General features: G+C 33.8%; 1 protein-coding gene across 1 annotated transcript in view; it reads right to left on the bottom strand.

The window, feature by feature from the left end:
• Positions 1 to 22,777, bottom strand: part of LOC140159292 (peptidyl-glycine alpha-amidating monooxygenase A-like) — a 51,262-nt gene extending 28,485 nt beyond the window's left edge. Inside the window, exon 1 of the mRNA XM_072182707.1 lies at positions 22,116 to 22,777. Within this exon, the coding sequence (XP_072038808.1) occupies positions 22,116 to 22,373 (258 nt within the window). The 5' untranslated portion in view covers positions 22,374 to 22,777. The remainder of the gene's footprint in view (positions 1 to 22,115) is intronic.
• Between the last annotated feature and the right edge of the window lie 554 nt (positions 22,778 to 23,331).

Raw genomic sequence — 23,331 nt, 5'->3', positions numbered from 1 at the left:
TTTACTTGATCTTTACTTTATATTTCATTTATGTTCATTTGTATACTAAAATTGTGACGAAAATATATAGCCTTCTAATAGGCCAAAGAAAGTCAATGAGTTTCCCGTCACCCACCCTCACTTCATTTTCTGACCCTCACTTGAATTCATTATTGGAATTTTCCAAAAAAATAACAATAAAAACTGGTAATATTTGCAAAAACAACGATGAATATCTGTGCAAAAATCAAAATCCAAACTTGCAGCCTCTTTTTAGTATACTTTTAAATCTCACTTGGGATAAACATCCATCTTTGAGTGAATGAGCGGTAAATAACAACACATTTTACACATCCGTTTGGTCATATAATGAAAGTCACAAAAATATTGAATAATGAATAATGAAAAAGTTACCTCACTTGTTTTTAGAAATTATGTAACGGGAAACTCAAGATTGATTGCAAGAGTATCATTAAATGCTTGACGTTTGAAGGTAAGTTTCGAAATTTTCGCATTAAACTCCAAGGTACGAATTATATTAGCAAATAACTTTATTTGTTTCCTTGCACCCTATTATGCTTGATTAATCGGAAATCGGAAGTTATATAAGACACTAAAAATTGAGTAAATGAAGTCAACAATTGGTAAGTAGATGCTTATCCGAAAAGTGTCAAGATGCTCTATTCCTGGTTATTCAATGTACTTGAGTAAGAGACAGGATGATTAAAGACGCAGGACCTGTATTAGCAAACAAATCCTGGTAAAGGCGAGATGGAAAAATGCTTGAGCAGCTTCCGTTGATTGACGTCATTTGAGTATGTACATCATGTGTGAAAGCTTCATGGCGACTCGATCTACTATAGTACAACAATGAATTCCTCACACAGACGCACTACAACTATGTTGCGTCAAACGTCTCTAATCAACAAAGTGCTGTCAATAGGCAAGATGATTCGTGATTGGACGAAGGGATATTATGGGAGGGGTCTGTACCAGTAGCAGACGCACTTTACCACACTGTAAAGCAACTAAACACATTATTATGTTATTAAACTGGCAGAATAAAACTCTCTGCTGGAGATGTTTATTTTATTTTTTTATCTTACCATCTGACTGCTATTTTCCTTTTGACAATAACAATTCTTATAGCAGGAAAACAATCATACAATTGACCAATAAAACAATTTTGTATACATTTTGTTGTACTTTATAATATGGTGCTCAAAAATACTTTGTCATTCTCTGTTGAGAATCCTTCATAGTGCGTGTATTTACAAATGTCAGGGAGTAACTAGGGACATCCTCTTCAGAGAAGAGATAGCTTAGTGAAGCCTTGAAGAACGATTTATGTGAAGGTATTTCACTACGATAAAGAAACGCTCTATAATGCACACGTCCATTGTAAGTTTTAACCAGAGAAACATAACTTGGTTACGTAATTATTACTTGTGTACATAAACGTTAACGCTGTTTGAATAATTGGTTCAAAATATGAAAACATTTGAATTAGTGATAGAAGTTTAAGGCCGAGTGTTAATGGTGATGATGATAATACTAATATAATGATGATAATGAATGGTGATGGTGATGGTGATGACGATGATACAACGACGATGATAAAAAAAAATCGGAAAACCAATGTAAGACAAAGAAGCAAATTAACAATACAAAATATAAAGAAAAAAACCCAAAAGAACGATGCCAAACAGTCATGTAAGATTAGATACGCCGCAACACCTAGTTGAGCAATGGGAAGAAACCCAATACAAGATTGGTGTATTTTAGTATAGATTCGGTAAACGATAAACAATACCTGTGGCATGTGAATAATTACATAAAGTCAAATCACTTCTTGGCATTCCGGAAGCCCACTCTTCAACTTGCAACTTTAAAAGGTTAATCCAACATGTCAAGCGATTGATGGGATAACAACACTCGTGCCACAAGCATGACTGCAAGCTTTTCCGGGCCACGGTATGCTATGTAAAATAAGAACTACGGAAATGTCTATCTCGAGCTTGTTTCACATTTGTTTTAAACTGCCACAATTCATTGCCAATATCCATAAAGACGCACCAATTGACCTTAGAACAATCTTGGCCTGCGTACTCTTGCTCTCGGACATCATCCATAGGATTATTGTTAGGTTTCCATCGGGTAAATTGTAAGCCGATATATAGTTCACCTGTGCTTTGTAATGTGTCATTTCGACTTCTATGAAAATATTTTGGTGCAAAAAAGAGAGGGATCAAAAATAGGCAGATTGCGTCCGGTCTTGAAATCGAAACGCCTTTATACTTGGTTTACAGGCAGAGTAATCTTCTAGATAGCACCTGTTCGTATAGAAATATGTTATTGAAGCTTTATGAGATTTCATTCTTAAAATACGTCAATGGGACATACATATTTGTGAATGGGAGTTGCTGCTGACATTTTTCCCGCGAGACGGATGTAGACGGATTTGAGTGCTTAATTCGACTGGTGTATTGAACAGAATTTGTTTATGATGCACTTGAGAAAAATATGTTTACTTGAAAAATAAATAAGAAATTATCTGAATTATGGAGGCTCCGCACATTATTGTATCATTATATATAGCTGCTTGATGCAGTTGATATAAAGTAATAAAGTATGACATCAATTTACTCTGGTTGCAGCTTCAATGAACAATAAAAAACACATTCGGTTTGCAAACTTTTGAGAAAAATAAAAAGGAAGTCTTTTTATTCGGTTTGATTCATCTAAGTGCAATGACATCTTGAGATTTTTTAGGATTAGGAAAAAGTTATAAATTATCCGTAAGGAAAAATCAGAAAGTAGCAATTCACAATAAGGTTGGTCGGTGGGGAGCATGACCTTGGACTCAAATATTGACACAATTAAATAAAGCTGACACACAAAAGGAATGGTATGGGTTCTATAAAGGAGTCCCAAGGCTTTATATAAGGGGTGTCATTTCCACTACATGTGCATGATTTTTCTCGAGAGAGGAAATGGCCAAAAACTTCCGTTTTATATTATTATCGGCGTTAACTCAAGAGCTATGGAATTACAAATGCGATTACTGGCTTCCTGACTAAAAGTCGTATAAGATCAATGTATTAATAGTATTACCATGCACCATTCAGTGATTTGTTCATTCGGATGATCGTAAAAATCATCAAAATTCATATTTTGGTATCTTTGTCATTGTCATAGATGTGCTAACATATAGCCTGCTAGTGGTTCAGCTGAAAGCCATATATTCAAGACCAACTAAGGCATTTTACACGAATATGTAATTTATATACTGACAGTATCTAAATTAGCAACATGTATTTGAATGGGGCTTCAACTTTGTCAATACTGCTGTTTTCATCGTTTTTTGCCAATTTTTTTTATTTAAAAAATACTAAATGACAATTTGAATGACTAATCCCGTCACTTTTAAGCAATTTATAAACATTTTTATTTTTTTACACTTTCGTTGGGATCACTGAATGGGTCTTTAAGTTAAATGGCAATATAAACCTGGAAAAATATGGCGCCTGCCATACCATTCGCCTTAAAAAAACCATAATAGCTTTTTTAATTATTCGTATTATTATTTTTGGGATATTTATTTTCTTCTATCAATCAATGACATTTTTCTCATCTGAAGGATAATTACATTTGAATATAACAACGAAACAAATCATAGGCATCTATCTTTCAATACTGTCTATTATTTTGCCGCCATAATATCTACTTCATCATATGATAATATCACAAATTAAATGAGCCACGTTGGCTGTGTGGAATATAATTTAATGCATCTCAATCATGTAACATATAAGATATCTGTGGTATTTTTAGTGCATCCTTCTAATCACAAATTTGATTATAAAATTACGATTCCCTCGGTAAAAAAATTAAGTTTGGCAGCCTTCCTTGACTTAGTGTAAATATTATACCAATCAAAATACTCGCCTTTAAAGGTAGGTTACGTTTTTAGAATGGATGGATTTTCTGATTTTAATTAACATTCAATTAAAAAAAGACAAGAACATCAAAGCATGCTATATTTGGGACGAAAATATAAGGCTTGGTATAGGTCATGAAGTAGAGAAGAAAATCATGAAAATGTGATTTTCCAACTAAATCATCGATCCAGAGCCAAAATGTTAGTAACCTTGCTCCCTAAATTAGTTTGACATTTCTCCATGCAAAATATTTTGGTACGTATTTCTTTGACCTTGAAAATAATTAATGATCATTCAAACCAGTTCAATGCACGACCTCGGAGTTACCTGCATGACTTTGGCGGGCTATTTTGAAACAGTCATGGTTGCACATGCAGGTACTTCTTTTGAAAGTCCTAAACAAGGTATATCAGTCGCTGGTAGGATATGCAGCTTATAGAACACGGATAACCTCTATTAGGTCAGGAACGCTAGAGTTCGAATTCTTTGAGGTCAATAGATAAAAGAGAGGTCTAGCGTAACATTTTCTCAAGGCTGTTACCATAGAAGAACTCTTGGAAGCGGCACTAGGTAATTAGCCTGACCTATTCATAGCGTATTCAACTGAACTATTCATCAACGCTGTTATACGGTGAGCTTGCTGAGTGTAAATGGTGGTGACTTCTCCTATCCTGGGTTATTACGCTTTTATGTGCCGGTTAGTTCGGTCACATTGTTGGTGTGTTTGTTGTTATCATGTACTTATGATATTGTATTTTTATTGTATTATTATTTAATTTAAGGCTTAGTTTTGAGTAGTTGATATCCCTGCCCCATTACATTCTGGAAAATAATATTGTCAAATTAAGATGTGATTCTTAACAGTGTTTAACAAATAGGATGAAAATTAAACCGTGAAGCCCTGATTATTTGGATGATTAGGGAAGGCTTCAAACCCCACCCAGCGGCGCCCTGGCAGAATCTGCGGATTAAACTCGTTCTATTGTGAACCAGGCGTAATCGCTGGTTCTGACAGGCGATGGCGGTCGACTGGTAATTGGGTTTTGATGCCATCCCTTATTAGATCAGCTTTTAATATTTGAAATCATATGAGAAAACATCAAAAGACCCTATTTTCTGAAAACGAGAAAGCATCAAAGGGACCGAACTCTTTATTTATTGTCATCTTTCAGTAAAGGGTATTGTTGCAGTTTATCATCCACAGCATCTTGGTTGGACAAGGAAATAGGAATCGTTATTAATTACATTGATGGCTAATGTTGACTTATCAGTAAGGAACACCATTTACCATATGTGTGACATTACCGTGTTACATCAAAATACAATATGAATATCATGTACTGATGGAGAATAGTTTGTCCACCCTTTTGATATTTGTAGTCATTCAAAATTTGTCTTTAATTGCGAGCTGTGGTATATTCTGATATCGTTGACGAATGTACAAAACTATGAATTATAGATTAGGATATCCACCATATATGAAAATGTCATTTTCATTCATTCTTCTGATGGTAGCAGTTGCTGGCAACGTCATCTCAACGTTGTATGTTAGAAACCGGCTCATATAAAATTTCCAAAGATCTTCGACTTTAAATATACTTAATGGTGTGGAGCAAAGTCAGAGACACTGTTTGTCCTTTAGCATGATTCCATTTTGGCGATGAGTACTTCAGATAATCTTACAATATAAATACAACCGTATGTTAGAGTCGGTTAATGTTGGTAATGTGGAAGTAATGGTATCATAACGGCCACGATGTGCATCAGATAAAGCAGTAAGCAACTTTAAAGGTGGGTGGTCTAACTTTCCACCACGCCACTGTGTTGACTTGCGGTTAGCACAGCTATGTGAGTGAACATGACGCCACTGCGCTCACATTGCATTGACGGACATGGCTAAATTTGAATTTGGACTGATATATTTACAATAAAAACGCATTCACAATGCTAGTCGATTTCACATTTTATGTTACCTACAGAAGGTGTGAATTATCCTTCATGCATACATCACTTTAGATCTGAAATCGACCAAGTAGTAATGACACACGCACAATTCTTAAACAACATCTTTTGCACAGAATTCAATGGGATTTGAAAAGTAAAGTGGCAGTTGAAAATCTGGTGATAACACGTTTGCAGTGCATGATGGGGCTTCCTTAAATCATCCTCTGGATGTAAAGTAAGCCAAACCAGTTATGTTCATCCCCTGTATATCTTAAACAAAGACAGATATATCATAATTGGAACCAGCAGCCTATAGCTGCATCTTTTAGCTCGAATTTAAGACCTCATTCGTTGATATTGTTCAAGAAATAAAGACACGACGATCCAAAAAGCCAAGGAAGATGGCAATTTAAAAGTTGCAGTTTTCTCCATTCCATTCCCAATTGATTTGTACACAAAGCATTCGTAAACAAGAGAACTAGCGCCGTGCTTCCATTAATTAGCACATTTAAACTAGCGTTGTGCTTTCATTGGTTAGAACACGAAAGTGCAACTTTTGATTTCGTTTCTTCATTAGGTTTTAGATCACCATTTCTTTAATTCTCAACCAATTTCAACAAATAAGGTCTTAAGGCCAGAGTAAGGGGAGACACATTCGTCCACACCCGAATTTGAGATTTCTTGATATTTATCAACACTAAGATGTATTCTTTCACTTGAAACTGATAAAAATACAACTTCCTAATATTTACTTGTATTGTTGCTTGATTTATTTCACTCTTTTCAACTCTAAAAAGTCACATGGCTCAAGACAGCTTAGTAAATTGGCGGGAAATAATGAGTCGGCAATGCGCGAATGCGAAATATTGTGATTACGCGCGCGATTCGCGTCGTGTGACGCGGTGCAACTCTGCGCGTATGTCCAACGCAGTCAAGGCGCATTCGGTATGTTGTTAACGCCAGCAAATGTGATGTAAACAAAACAAAAATTTGCAGTGAAAAAGCCACTTAGATTCTTTAGATTAATTATTTTGGATTTAGGCGCACTAAAAGCAGACATTATAGATTCATTGGTGCAAAAAGATGCATATTTAGACCATGCACCAGATACAGCTTTTACAAGCGTGAAAGTCTTGTCGTTTTAAAATATAAGGACGTTTTGTGCATAATTTTGACATTTTTTTACTAAAACATTCGATTTTTCAGAGTTAATTTTTAACAATATTGTACGATTTTTGTGACAAGATAACTCGAAAAATATGCAAGCAAAACGTAAACCTTTTGCACTATCGTTTAGAGCACATCAAAGTCTAGGGAAGGTTTCTTCATTTTTTCAAAATATTTGTTTTGAACAAAAATATACACCATTTTGTGCAATTTTTAGCTTAATAGAGTGACAAAATTGCTTTTTTCACATGTTTTCTGCAATATTTCGAAAAATAAGACGAATTTCAAAAAAAAAAAAACCTTCCCTAAGTTCATGTCTCTTCTCCATGAAAAACTAACTATTTTTTTTTTACTCCGAACGGATTTTTTTTTAAGTTGTCACAAAAAAATTGGGGTAAAAAAGTGCATTTTTGTGATTTTTTCAAAAACTCGAGATTTTTGAACAAATCTGACATCACCATGGGATTCCCTGACTCATTTCCTTTCCAAAAATGTATAGTTTTATATACTTTGGACATACAATTAAAAAATAATGATGCTCGAAAAGGCCCGTGTTCTCTCCCATTACTCTGCCCTTAAATCAGAGCTAAAGAGTACAGGTATTGTCTGCTTGTTTTGACATATTTGTCGTTGTTTAGGATATACAGGCGTGAACACAACTGGTACCTTTGGCTTACTGTATATCACCAAAACAATCCAATTACTGGTTTGGAGTAAAATTGCTATAGTGATTTGGATATTAGGAGCAAAACCGTGGCTCACAGAACAAAGTTGCCATTGAATATGAATGATCATTTAGTTCATTTATACTTGTTCCACAAAAATGACAAATGCACAAATCTGAATTTGATTTAACAAATCAACTTCAATGTTCCTTTAAAAGGATAGCTCCTCCTGGACTCAAATTAAAATAGTAACATTTAGTTTTGATTATAAAATGGCATTTATATAAATCAGGTTATGCAATGGTAGACGGTTATGACCTATGGCCTTATGAAAACAACACAAGCGATAGATGATTACTGATTGTGCACCGTCGCAAAGTCAATCAACGCAATCTACTTCGACGTCACAAAAACATGCTTACGGGGGAACGATATTACCGGAATTGAATTTATGTTCATATTTAATGTTGTGCAAATATTAATTTTTGAATGTATAAAATGCATTTTGTCTTAATGGATGCTGAGAAAACCATCAAATGTGAAAGTTTTGGTATTGATGCATTTTGTTATTGAATGGCTAAACGTTTTTTAGCATTATAGTAGTGACATTAACAGCAAAGTAAGCAACTAAAGCAATCCAATCGGAACATATCTACAGGCATACTCCGGAAATTGATACGGCCTGTTGTTAAATTGCACCTGTAATTATGAGTTCTAGAAAATAGAATAGCCGTCTGAATTTGATAAACACAAAGCAAATATCTGTAATATCGTAAAGTACCTGGATATGGATAGTGGGGGCGGTAGGGAGCGCTTCCTCGAAAGGTCATTTTTACACTTAAATGGTTGCTCTCAATGACTGCCAGATTGCGATGCTAAAAATAGATCCTGTTGCTAGTCCCTAGTTTGGTGTTTTAATAAGATGTATAGATCGGCACTTTTTGGTGCAGAAGTAATTATTGCTCAACTTTTACTAATAAATCGATCTTTTGTCATTATTAACTGTTCAAGTTTTAAAATAAAAATAATAACGCCCACTTGCAGCTTTAAAGTGAATTTATACTCCATCGCTGAGCGAAGAGCGATTGGTATTTAACCAATGAGGTAGCGCGCTTTTCCCGACGCAACAAAAAACGCGCTACCTCATTGGCTAGAAACCAATCGCTCGTCGCTCAGCGATGGAGTATAAATTCAGCTTTAGTTGCAAAACAGGTCAGATTGCAGCAGTAAATTATTTGTATTTTCATCGATTATTTTGGTTGATACATAACACTTTTGACATTATCCAAGATGGTGTTTTGTTGACTCTGTTTGCGCGATTTGTGTTATTAACGCTCGGATCTCTGATTTCTAACAACGAATTCAGAATGTCCAATGTAAGCATAATGGATGTCTTCTGTCAATGGATCTGTGTATTCCGATATAAGTATTGATATTCGCTCCTATGCCATGTATGCAGCCGCAATGACGTTGTATTTTCAGCAAACCTTCCAATTTGATCGATTTCCGTGACTCCGTGACTTGTAATAAAACAGAATAACGAAATTTGTGCTTTTTGGGTGTTTGTCAAAATTCTAAACTGCTTATATTTTTAGTAGCCTATACCAAAAGGTGTCTTTTTGTTTAGTTTAGAAAATATCGAAACTTGTTTTATTGAGAGCCAAGACCCAAACAAGAATTTACACTACGCTAAGATGCCCGACACAAAAAGCAATGAAAAATAAAGATAATTGTGTAGATTATTTTAATTAAACCTCTTCACTGAACTTTTTTGCGGACCTTACGCGTCGATAGCCGGATGTCGGTAGCTGTGAATAATTATAAGATATATTTAAACAAAATATGTCAATTTAAAGAATGTGATATTTTAAGATTGTGATTAGGCGACATAATGAAAATTGAAACAAAAATAATAATGACCATTATTCCAAAACGGTTAATCGTATGCCAAATTTGCATTCGAAGTAGAATTAATTTCTGCGTATTATAACACCTCATCTCAATTTTTGATGCATTTGTAACTCAAGTTTTGAAGCTTGCAGTAGAATCCGAATGCCTTACATTCAGTATCAATTGAAGGAAATCTGTTCAGCTCTCACTGGATTATCCTTTTTGTTTCATGCATTGGAAGGGATCGAAACATGAAATAAACAATACCAATTGGCATTATTCATATCAGTGCTCATTATTTACCTAATTTCAAACATTTGCAACACAAAGATTGCAATATTTTTCTGCATAACTTCTAAATAGCCTACAATTGCAAGTTGTCCATTCAGTCAGTGGTAAAGCTAGATTCAAAATTCCCTGTTTGGTGTTACCAACAGATGTAACCCTTGGTCTTCCACTTTATGTGAACTTCTTGGTCCCAGAAAACATTGAACTTGTCATGATTTAACATGGGTTTAAGTAAACAATGACCACTGATGGAAATAATGACTTTTATTTTTTGATTGTCACATGTTTTGAAATCATGGAACTTTATTCATCTGTCATTTTTAGAGTATCATCTAGGACAGGCATGGTCTACCTTTTCATCTAATTAGGTCAAAGGGGTATGGGAGATTATAAAACTTTAATTATAAAAAACTGGTAGTTTGACGTGGTTTGGAGATGCTTCCCAAAACATGTCAGATGAAAAAATGGATACGCACTGACAAAAATGTAACACAATATGTGCTGAGAATGATTGTTTTTATACATTGTAATCATCTTCCGATGTTCTGCAAAAAAGGCAATGTGCTAACCGACCCTATTTAATGTAAAAGTCTCAACGTGCTCTTTGAAAGCATCACTGTTTCGCTTGATATCTGAAACATTATTGCAGAACAAAGCAGAACAGAACTACCACCAGATCCCAAACCTACCAATAGTATTATGGTTGCTTAAGGTGATTATACGCATATTCAGTGTATTCACCTATCACAATATTTAAAACATGCATCTTAATACACATACCAATGACGTCATATTGTTGACATGTTTAAGTGCTTCTGTCAAAGCAAGGCTACGCCGTGAGGCACAATTCGCATTAACGCGTAAGCAGCTTCCCCTTAATTCAATATCAATTATCTTTTTTCTGGATGACGAATATTCTACACGTAGCTCAAACAAAGGTAATTGTGGATCGATGCCGATCGCAACCATTTTTTTAAAAATCATTTCTGTTTTAATTTTAATTATGTCGAAAAATCACTATCTTAAAATATCACATTCTTTAAATTGACATATTTTGTTTAAATAAATCTTATAATTATCGACAACCGACTGACGACGCGCAAGGTCCGTAAAAACGTTCAGTGAAGAGGTTTAATTAAAATATTCTACACATTTATCCTTGTTTTTCATTGCATTTTGTGCCGGGCATCTTAGCGTAGTGGAAATTCTTGTTTAGGTATAGTGATTGATTGATTGATTGATTGATTAATTAATTAAAAGTACTATAAAAGACTCACAGATGTGTTTACATTTTAGATGTGATATTATTGTACATTGATTTATTAAGAGCTTATAAAAGCAATAATTTTCTTTAAAAAAAAAAGCATTTCCTGTTTATCCATATAATATGATATTATTCCTACATATTTTTCTGCAATAATTTACTACAAATAGACGTTTATATTAAAATCGTTTCACATAATTAAATGAAAATAACTCTCTGGTTTATACTTGACTAAAAGACTCACAGATGTGTTCACATTTTGATGTGATATTATGGGAAATTTATTTTTTAAGAGCTTATGAAAGCTATAATTTTAAAAGAAAAAAAAATCGTTTGTTGCAATAAGTTAATTGCATTTTATAGAAATATTAAGTACTCGTATGATTATATAACTTTCTGGTTATTTATAACAAACGTCAGTTAAGTAATCAGTAATTTGCAATTAGGGGCTTACAAGTCATAAGTCACTACGTTATGGGAAAGGTAATTTGTCTTTCTCTATCACAAAAAAACCCAAAAAAAACCAAACAGAGCAGGCTTTAAAATTTAACGTTTTTTTGTTTTTTTTTGATTAGATTCTTTTATCATTGTTCATCCAATTTCGTATAATATAAAATTAAAATATTAATATTATTTTCTTGTTTTTAAGATTTTGTTCGTCACAAAACACTGTTCCTGAGTTAAAAGTCATGCAGCAATCAATGCTTTTCATTGATTACGACGTGTAATGTTCCACTCCCCGTGCTTTTAACGTATGACATTGGATATGTTTGCCTTACAATCACACTTTAAAATCACCAGTGCTAGACAAAATGGCGGTCATTTGTCAAACTCGTAATATGTGTACCAATAATCTACTTATTCGCAAACGCTAACCAGCTGGCTACCATGTGTTAGCATCTGTGCTCACGGAGGAGAGTCATTGTTTTACCATATGGATTATGTAATATTAAAATCAAAGTGTTGCCGCGTGCTCGTACAAAGCTAACTTAAATGAATATCAAAGCGGAATGTTTTACAACCCAGTTCATTATTATGAAGCCTTGTTTGTTTCGGAATTGGGCAGAAACCGTGGGTGTTGAAGTCTGGCGCGGTGACAATAATTTATGCATGTTATTATGTAAGTAAGTGATAGGGACAATGAAATCAATTGGTTGGGATGGAGTCAATCATTTATACAGGCATGTAAATGACGAGTATGTGACATTGATAACGGTGCAAACGTGTAATCAGTTCATCATGTTGTAACGTCTTCAGAGAAGCCTTTCATTACATGTCATGTGAAATTATTAAACAACTATTTTTCGTGGTCATGTCAGTTAAAAAAACCTTTTGGGTCCGTGGAAAATAAATGGTTTGCTATGATAGAAAATCAATGGATGTATGCTAATATTCAAATCAGCTCAAGTAAGGCTTGAAAGATGTGTATTGCGTCGATACATAAATTGCACACGTATTTGAGAAAGGCTTTTAATTATAGTTATATATTGGGCGTTAATTAGTCACTAGCTATCCTTTATGATTATTATGTCCATAAACGTTAATGTAAAAGAATACCTGAATACAAAACCCACCCAAAATTTGGCGAAATTGAGTTAAGTATGGGAAAATGTTGCATATACATAGGCCTATCATATGTATAAAAGAACAACATAACACATCACAACACGCGTCAATTGAGCACGTGAAATCCCCAAACCACCCAAATCCTTTGCACACGTATTATAGTGCCCTTGCAAACGGAGCAATATGGCTGACGTGCTAAATTGAGGTGATACCAAAGAACGAGAGCAAAGGGTAAAGAATAACTATGTGATTAAAAAAAAAACCCAAGTCCGGCATACAAAAGGATCCTCCACGAAGTCTCCGAAATGCTAATCGTCATACCTAATACAGTTTAACCCACTCATTTGCATGTAAAACTTGCCCTATTTACCAGGTAAATCTAACTGAAGGAATTAAATTAATACACAGTTATTTTTCGTTTTTTCAAAATCACTTTCCATAGACTTGGGTGGGTTTTGTATTCATGTATTCAGATGTATTATTCATTGACGCAGGAACTGGTAATATAGAGCGACACGGTTGTTTTATAGTAAAGGTGATGTTGTGTGTAATCCCGGTGTAATGAAGAGCATGTCACAATGGGGTCATAATACGAATCTCTTCATTTACAATAATAAAATGCGATAAGAATAAATAACAAATTATACCAGTATCAACTATAAACATAGAAACATAATACATGTATATTCCACTTTAGTATAAAGGCTACCGCTAAATCATGGTAATTAAATAAGTGTGAGCGAAGCAACTGATAGACAATAAGTTGAGGCACAGAGGTATGATAATAGGGCGTTCGAGGTTTTTGTTTACGAGTAAAACAATAAATGTACGTGAGGAAGTTGCCTGCGGAGTTAAGCGTAGGTTTAAAACGAATGCGGAAATATACACACATTGTTGGTAGCAGTTAAAGGGATTCTTTAAATATGAAACGTTTTTGTTATTTAAAATGGTGATAAGAAACGCACAAAGCTTGAATGGGCTAGTATCACTAGAATATGTAACGTGGTACCTTTTTGTATCGTGTGTCAACTAGCTACTTCTTGCTAGTATTTTGTTATTACTGGTATTATTCAGTAGCACGTTTGTTGCCTCTGCCGACCATTAAATATACTTGATATTTCCCCTTATTTGCGCAATGCATCAAAAAATGTAATTTTGGCAATAATTATTTGACCTTGATCAAAAATAAATAATGCAATTAACCAAACTTGGTGCTACGATGAATTATTTCGGCACTTAGCATTTTATTTTCAAAGACTTGTTTGTATATACGGTATTGTACTTTACGGAATATGTTAGTTTTCAGGCTGCAGTTTTAGTTCGGCACCGCCCGCGGTTTCAAATAACCAACTGGAACTAACTTAATTAACGTCAAATCGTCTGGGCCTTTGTTTTCATCAATGAGAGGCTTCTTTTGTCATTGACACATACCAACACGATTCATTAAAGGGAGTTGCCAGTTATTCACCCACTGACTAATTACTTGCTTTATTCATAGAAAGTTAATTAATTACAAAAAGGAAAGGTATAAACATTGTGCTTCGGAATATGAAGCAGTCGAATTAACTTGGTCATTCAAACCCCACGTGGTTGAACAAAGATTTAGAAGGTATGCTAAAATCATGGTGATTGTTCCGCGTAGGTTGTGCGATCGGTGGCAACCCAATTGATTTTTAACTGTGGTTACACAATTGTCTGAAACTGTTGATTAAAACAATTATTAATTTGCCTGTAGATTTAATTGCCACACAGTAAAAACAGTATTTTTGTGCTGTTATGATAAGTTAATGATTTCAAACCCAATCTTGAAAATACTTACTGGTATAAAATTTTATTTTAGTAATTAGTATTGTCTGCCATATCTGTATTTCTTGTAGTTATGAAAAAAGTTGATTCTTAGAAAACACGTCAAAACGAGGTCGTACACGGATAAACATTATTTACATTGTCAATACTAACCGAAAAAGTATAAATTTGGGCATATTATTGAATTCATTCTGGTAACAGCATCAGTTGCACGTGAATTGTCATGACAGACAATATGACAAACGTAGGGCCTGTTTGAGTAATTCTCATTCATTTTTAATTCGAGAAGTAACATATTATTTTACAATTTGAGGTGGAAAATTTTGTTACCATTAAAGAAAAATACAGTTTGAAGCAACCTTTTGCAATTGTTCGTCTGAACCTGATCATGACGAATTATACCGCCCATGAATATGTAATGCATAATCTGATACTAATTACTGTGTGTACATCAGTTGATACGACTTGCTAATATAGCTTGAATGATTAAATGTAATTTCGCATCACATTACAGTATATCTAAATCACTAAGTGATTTACAACATTTAAATAACAATATCAGCTAATAAACATCATTATATGCCAATCGAATTTCAACCTCGAGTATCATACATGTCATAAATATGCTAAGGTAGCATGCTAATGGTTAAGCCGTGCATCAAAGACAAAATAATACATTTTACATGCTACTTAAAAGTATACTTATTACTTCTGGAATAATCCTGCTTAAATAAGAGATATTACCGAAGTGCCGAAATATTAGAATATACTTTCTGACTTCTAAATATCAGCAAAAAAGTATCTGTTCCTGATATTAGCCAGCAAAGTGACCGATGAAATCACTCAAAGAGTTGAGTTGTAAAATTTTGTACTGCTTTACAAATAATTTGTTTTACTGATTCTCTGTAACTGTAATACGGTATTTGAATTTGTAGTAAGGACCTTCTCAAGGTCATGTAATACGAAAGCTAACATCATGGTACATTGCGTGTTCAGATCCCGATGCATTTACCCTCTAATTATATAGAAGTCTTAAATTGATCATTATGATCGTATTTACGATTCATTATTCGAGGCATATTTTACTGATAACTACTACTGATAGAAAGCGATGAGTATCAAATAAGGGGCTATCATAAGCTCCGTTCATGATAACGATCGTCTTAAAGTGCTTGGACGTTTGTAGCTGTGAAAGTCAGATCTATATCGCTCTTTATTTTTTTCTTCAAAGGGGGCAGGGGCGCACCATTAGATTTCCAGGGGGCTGGCATGGGAGTGTTTTGAAAAAAAAACTTCGCCCACACTAGTGAGCAACAAGAAAACAATTGCCCACTAGGGAGATGAATTTTTTTTTTACCTCATTGCTTAGTAAAAAAAACCCACCCAAATCTGTATACATTAAAATTTAAAAAAAAAAAAAAAATTTCATGCCAATCGTAGCGAAAAAAAAGAAGAATTCTGCCGCCTTCGACAGCAAAAAAAAATTCCACCATGACCCAAACTACCATGCCCCACCCCTGAGAAACGAAAAGTGCGTCCCTAAGATAAAGTTACGAACAGGATTTGTCAGGCTCGTATATTCTCATGTCTCCCATTCTCACCATTATTCTTAATTAAATACGAGAAGGGACAGATTTGTGGGTAAATACAATAGCTGCCATGTGAATATGAGTACAATATATTGTTCACATGGCAGCTATTGCACTTACCCACTGAGCACTGAGCAGTCGTAATATTCTCGCTGTTAGCCAGTTAGCTAAATCGGTACACTCTGAATGAAAATTACTCAATTTTGAGTAAAATGGGAAAAGCTCAGCAGATTGAGTCACTCGGTACTCGATCAACGTTGAATAAAATTACTTAACCTTGAGTAACGCTGAGTACTACGTGACTCAAGCTGTTGAGGCCTCCCCCGTTGTACTCAATACTGTTTGGCTGTTAAAATTTGCATTTACGGAATTGTCCCAACTAAATTAGTGCATAAGACGCAATGCAATTACTGCGCGTTTCCGAGGTAAACAAATAACGTTTTCTATTTAACTAAATTTTTAAAGTTATGGTTTTTTTTTATTATTCAGAATTCAACTTATTACTACCACCAAATGCTTTTAAGATCTTTTTCGTGATATGTAACCATTTTCCGTTTTCTAGGTATGATTAGATCACGATGACAATCACAATTATTTTGTTTTATTTATTCCATTTATCCGAAATATTTGGCCAAAAATAAAAGTTACTTTGTTACAGTACTTTAAACAGTTAACGGTGCAAGGAACAAATTAGGTGAAGGATGAAAAGTTGATGTGTCTCAGCTCTTTAGGTAAACAGGGTAGAGATATTTGTAGCTTCTTTTAGCTCTCAACCTGCTAATGTCTCGTAGGTCTTTTTTGTAAACTATAGAGATTTTGTAGATTCTTTTATCTCTTTTAAGAGCTCATCGTCATCATGGTCATCATCAACATAATCATCTCCATTACCATCACCGTCATCATTGATTCTATTAATATGCATTATCAAAAAAATATGAAAAGTTGATTCAAAGAGGTGTCTATTAGCTCTTTTGGTAAACATGGTGGAGACATTTGTGGCTACTTCTAGCTCTTAACCTGCTCATGAGAAGATGATTCAAAACATTGCACCGTTGCTCATTCTGCAGACTTTAGACATTTCATAGCTATTTTTTAAAATCTCTTTCAAGAGATCGCCATCAGCAAAATCATCATCATTACCACTATGCCTTCATCATTGTTTCTATTATTATGCAATATCAAAAAAATATGAAAGGTTGATACAAAGACATGAAAGAGGTGTCTGTTAGCTCTTTTGGTAAACATGTTAAAGATATTTTGTGGTTTCTTAACCTGCTCATGAGAAGGTGATTCAAAACATTGCCTCATTGCTTATTCTGTAGACTATGGAGCTCCTGTAGCTTCTTTTTATCTCTAATAAGAAAAAGAGCTCAACATTAACATAATCATCATCATCATTATCACCACCGTCATTATTGTTTATTATGAAATAACAAAAAAATATGAAAAGTTGATACAAAGAGGTGCCTCTTAGCTCTTTTGGTAAACATGGTAGAGACATTTGTGGGTATTTCTAGCTCTTGACCTGCTCATTGTCTCATTGCTTTTTCTGTAGACTATGGAGATCTAGTAGCTTCTTTTTTTTCTTTTAATTTCTTTTTTATTTGTAGTAATACAGGTTGTGTCTGAAAGAACTGTATCGTCGAAAACTGATTTAAAAAAAAAAGTATTTCAAGGCATAAACCATAACATAATGAATTTTGACAATTTACTACCTCATTTTCAATCCGTTCCAGGGAGTCAAATAGCTATCAATGACAATAGACGCCTCAATCGCTGATAATTCGCAGTGATTAGCACTCCGAATACAGATCATCGATTGATATTTTGAATCTGTGGAAAGGTCTGAAAATGAGGGGGTTTCATAAAAGTCTTATATTTCAAGAACGGTATAGTCAATTGTCAAAATTCAAAAAGTATGTGATAGCTGATTTATTCCTCAAACATTATTTAGTTAGCCTATGTTTAATTGTGGCATTTAAATACCCACACAATTAAGTTTTCGACGATACACTTCTTTCAAGGACACAAAAGCTTAAAATTAACAGATTATAAAATGTATTAGCCATATTCGTTTCATGTGTAAATACCTTGGTGACATAACTGGATTACGTGCAGGAGTCAGTCGTGAATACAGTGTAATACACAGAACACGTCTGGCGTCGTTCTTCATGATAACAGAACCATCATTTTGTATTATCTTCTCATTAGCAGGTCAAATCTGCTCATGAAAAGATACAAAATGATGTCTCTTAGTTCTTTTTGTAGGCTGTAGAGATACGTGCAGCTTCTCGTAGCTTTTTAACCTACTCATGAGAAGATGAAAAACATGGCTCTTATCTCTGTGGACGCATTAGCTCTTAACCTGGTCATTATTATCTATAAGATTGCTATACATTACTCTTAATATTTGTTTGCTTTCTTGTTTAATGCTTAAGAATGGTGGCATATTATCTTTTCGAATGGGTTGCCTTCTTGCTTTATTGTGTGTGTTAGTTCTCTTATATTTGTCCTGTATTCAGTATGCATAATTTCTTTGTCTCATTCGGTTTTCTATTTCTCTTAATGTGTTTTTACTACCGATTTGACATATCCGTGATATGTTCCCCATACACGTGATATACCAGACTAACTAACTAACTAACTAACTAACTAACTAACTAACTAACTAACTAACTAACTAACTAACTAACTAACTAAATAAATAAATAAATAAATAAATAAATAAATAAATAAACAAACAAATAAATAGAAAAAAGAATAATATATTTGATAATTAACAATTACTTGAAAATCTCACGATGATAATTGTAAAAATAGTGATCTATATGGCTTTGAATACCTACATATACCAAGTAAATAACACAATTTGCTTCACATGTGACGTGTCATATCAAAAAGAGACACTTTTGGGCAGGTTATCAATTTTGAGTTGTTTACATATTTATAGAGATATTTTGCTCCACAACGCCGTTGTTGTTCCCAATGAAATCGGACATTCCTAAGCGAAGATATTGAGTTCGTAAGTTATGGTATTATAAAATTGGAAATTGAGATATCGGCCTTTCAAAATATTATTGACAATATTGAGAGTAGGAAGTACCTTGAAAAATGTCTCAAAAAATTCAAATGCCAGTTATATTCCGATCTGAAACTATCAGACAATATTTTAAACATTATTAACATCACAAATTTGCAACAAACCCAAATTGTGAAAAATAACCCCGGGCAGATTTTTTGCCATTTCTCCATTTACGATCCTGCCCAAACGTGTCTCCTTTCAATATATAACGTCACATATGATGCAAGCAAGGGACATGGTTCATTGTAATAAAAATTTGTTTTATGTATTTTGTGATCATTTCAATCTAAAGTTAGATGAATTGGTCAGGAAAAACTATAAGTAAAACTACAAGCTTCATTTTAATTGAACAGATAAAATCAAAACGAAATTTCGAAGTTAATGGAGCATTGGGTTATTCCAGAAAACAAATGCACACCCCTATTGAGGAGTAACTTTTCAATTAAAGAAATGTCTTGATTTCCAAGTTTGCTTTGTGAAACGGTTGAAATTCCAGTTGCCAATGTTGCTGGGAAAAGCTTGGAAACATAATTAAATTAATGAACAATCAAGGAATTGTCAAAATTATATCAATCACTAAACTAGATTTTAACTTTAAGATATCCAAAGGACACTTAAATACTAACGCCACAATTTTGGACTTCCCCCGAAAGAAGCTTTGTTCCTTTGTTCTTTCCATTATCTTTTAATGGCTAGTTGTTTAAAATATTTGTCAGCATAATAGGAAGAATAGCAACACTTATGTGCTTGACAAATAGGCTTCTTATGATTTTGATAAAAATGCATTTACGTTAAAATAAATCAATAACTTCTCCAGTCAAAATGACATTTGTTTATTTTCTGTTTTCCTTCATGTTATGTCTGATGTCTGGTTTAAATAACTAACTAACTAACTAACTAACTAACTAACTAACTAACTAACTAACTAACTAACTAACTAACTAAATAAATAAATAAATAAATAAATAAATAAATAAATAGAAAAAAAGAATAATATATTTGATAATTAACAATTACTTGAAAATCTCACGATGATAATTGTAAAAATAGTGATCTATATGGCTTTGAATACCTACATATACCAAGTAAATAACACAATTTGCTTCACATGTGACGTGTCATATCAAAAAGAGACACTTTTGGGCAGGTTATCAATTTTGAGTTGTTTACATATTTATAGAGATATTTTGCTCCACAACGCCGTTGTTGTTCCCAATGAAATCGGACATTCCTAAGCGAAGATATTGAGTTCGTAAGTTATGGTATTATAAAATTGGAAATTGAGATATCGGCCTTTGAAAATATTATTGACAATATTGAGAGTAGGAAGTACCTTGAAAAATGTCTCAAAAAATTCAAATGCCAGTTATATTCCGATCTGAAACTATCAGACAATATTGTAGACATTATTAACATCACAAATTTGCAACAAACCCAAATTGTGAAAAATAACCCCAGGCAGATTTTTTGCCATTTCTCCATTTACGATCCTGCCCAAACGTGTCTCCTTTCAATATATAACGTCACATATGATGCAAGCAAGGGACATGGTTCATTGTAATAAAATTTGTTTTATGTATTTTGTGATCATTTCAATCTAAAGTTAGATGAATTGGTCAGGAAAAACTATAAGTAAAACTACAAGCTTCATTTTAATTGAACAGATAAAATCAAAACGAAATTTCGAAGTTAATGGAGCATTGGGTTATTCCAGAAAACAAATGCACACCCCTATTGAGGAGTAACTTTTCAATTAAAGAAATGTCTTGATTTCCAATGTTGCTGGGAAAAGCTTGGAAACATAATTAAATTAATGAACAATCAAGGAATTGTCAAAATTATATCAATCACTAAACTAGATTTTAACTTTAAGATATCCAAAGGACACTTAAATACTAACGCCACAATTTTGGACTTCCCCCGAAAGAAGCTTTGTTCCTTTGTTCTTTCCATTATCTTTTAATGGCTAGTTGTTTAAAATATTTGTCAGCATAATAGGAAGAATAGCAACACTTATGTGCTTGACAAATAGGCTTCTTATGATTTTGATAAAAATGCATTTACGTTAAAATAAATCAATAACTTCTCCAGTCAAAATGACATTTGTTTCTTTTCTGTTTTCCTTTATGTTATGTCTGATGTCTGGTTTAATTTCTCCATATATACATTGCAGGTAGGACGAATGAATACGTAACTGATAAATGTCATTTCGCTACTGCAAAGGCTTTTTTTGGTAAATTCAACCTTTGACAAAAGTGGAGCACATGCCCATGTAGTCAGTGACAACAAATGGTTAAAATACATGATGGGTAAGCTGCTCAATGAACTTTCATTTTTGAGATGCCAATAGCTTTTCTGCAATTCTTTGTAAAATGCACTTAAAATTTAATACTAGTTACTTTGTTGTATAGAACAAAACGCTTTCATCAAAAAACCGTGATTATGATTTAATGTGATGATTATTATGATAATGATAATGATGATGATAATGCAAACAGCACAAGATCGTCATGATGAAAGAAGCCAGACGTGATCTCTCTATTGACGGCTGGCTCCTGTTCGTGAACCAGTTATATCACCAAGATATTTACACGTGAAACGACTATGTGCTATTAATTTGAAGCTTCTACATTTGATAATGAATATGAATAGATACAATGATGATAGTAATGAGAATGAAGATGATGATAATACTTTCATTATTTTATCCCGTGTCATTGTCAAATATAATTAGATCAAGCAGTATCATTTGAGTAATTTTAACCCGTGTTAATGCCTTTATGAAACAATTATGTAATACAACTCTTTTTGCCCTTGAGTCAACGCAATGCAACCTGTGAACATGCATAGCCGGGTTGTAAGACTACATTGATCCCAAGATCTGTTTAATCTTTGTTATATAAATTATCCCGATGTTAAGATGTTTAGACTTACCTGATGTGGTAATACATTAGGCATTGCCAGTCTCTTTGTCATTATACCAGGAGGATCCGCTAATGGGCTTTCCTGTTCATTTTCTGACACTTTCGCACCTGATGAAATGTCTTTATCTTTGTGTTTCCTCAGCGATTGTAATGCTTCTGCTATTTCATCTGGAAGAAACTCTCTACTTGCCAGAGCTACACTGGCAAGTAAACACACATAAAACGCTACCAGCTGGTACAAATGTCTATGTTGTAGTAAAGAGCCCATGTTGTAGAATTTGTGAAAGGAGTCCACAGTCTTATTGCACTTGGGTAATAATGAATGTTGCTAGATATCTTAACACGTTGTCTCAGTCACGACGCTCTGTAATATGCAGCTATATATTCAACTCCATACGCTACGAAAAAAACACCTCTTCTGCTCGATCCTCACTACCCTCTGATGCCAGCCACTAGGGCACGACCACCTTTATACCTCGGCCACCAATCAGTGTATAACTAATGATTTATACCAAAATAACAAAGAAAAATACACAAACATATGCGGTTGTTTCCCTCCTTCTGCGCGACTATGTCATTTTTCGGCCATATTCGTGAATTTCTAGAGGCGAGTTAAATTTCTTATGAGCATGAATAATGAATCACTATCTGCTGCGAGTGGGTTAGCGTACACGCCGTGTAGATATCTATGGGGATAACCAGTACGGCGGAAATTGCATTTGCTTTTTTTGCGATGTCGTCATCAGCGCTGCTTAGCAACATGCTCAGAGAGGTTGGATATATTTTGTTCCGTATTTTCATTTTAAGAGGACATAAAAATTGTCAGTCAATTCACCTGTTCACTTTGTAAACATTGCTCTGAGAATTTTTTCCGCATTCAGACTCAATCTATTTCAGTCAAGGAATTTAAAGCATTCTTTTTGTCTCAACGATAAAAATATAAATTATCATGTGAACAACTGGTGTGTTTTTAGAATTGGAATGGTTTGGATTCCGTATGCTTCTTAGTAAAATAAATTATTGATGATCGTGGAATACCTTTGGAGATTAATTAATATTGCTTCGATGGATGTAATGTCCATGAACATTATTTGTCAAAGTGTGATTAATAATACGCATATAAAGCCTATTCAGATAGTATTATTGATTGATTAATTCATCAAGCATTTTTTCGTGAAGTGCCAAGAAATGGAAAGCGCACATTGTACAAGAGTAAACCCGTGTTT

Source organism: Amphiura filiformis, chromosome 8 (assembly GCF_039555335.1).
Source record: "Amphiura filiformis chromosome 8, Afil_fr2py, whole genome shotgun sequence".
In the NCBI taxonomy this organism is placed as follows: Eukaryota; Metazoa; Echinodermata; class Ophiuroidea; order Amphilepidida; family Amphiuridae; genus Amphiura; species Amphiura filiformis.
The sequence above is the reverse complement of the archived record's forward strand: the minus strand, read 5'-3'. Positions and strand labels throughout refer to the sequence as shown.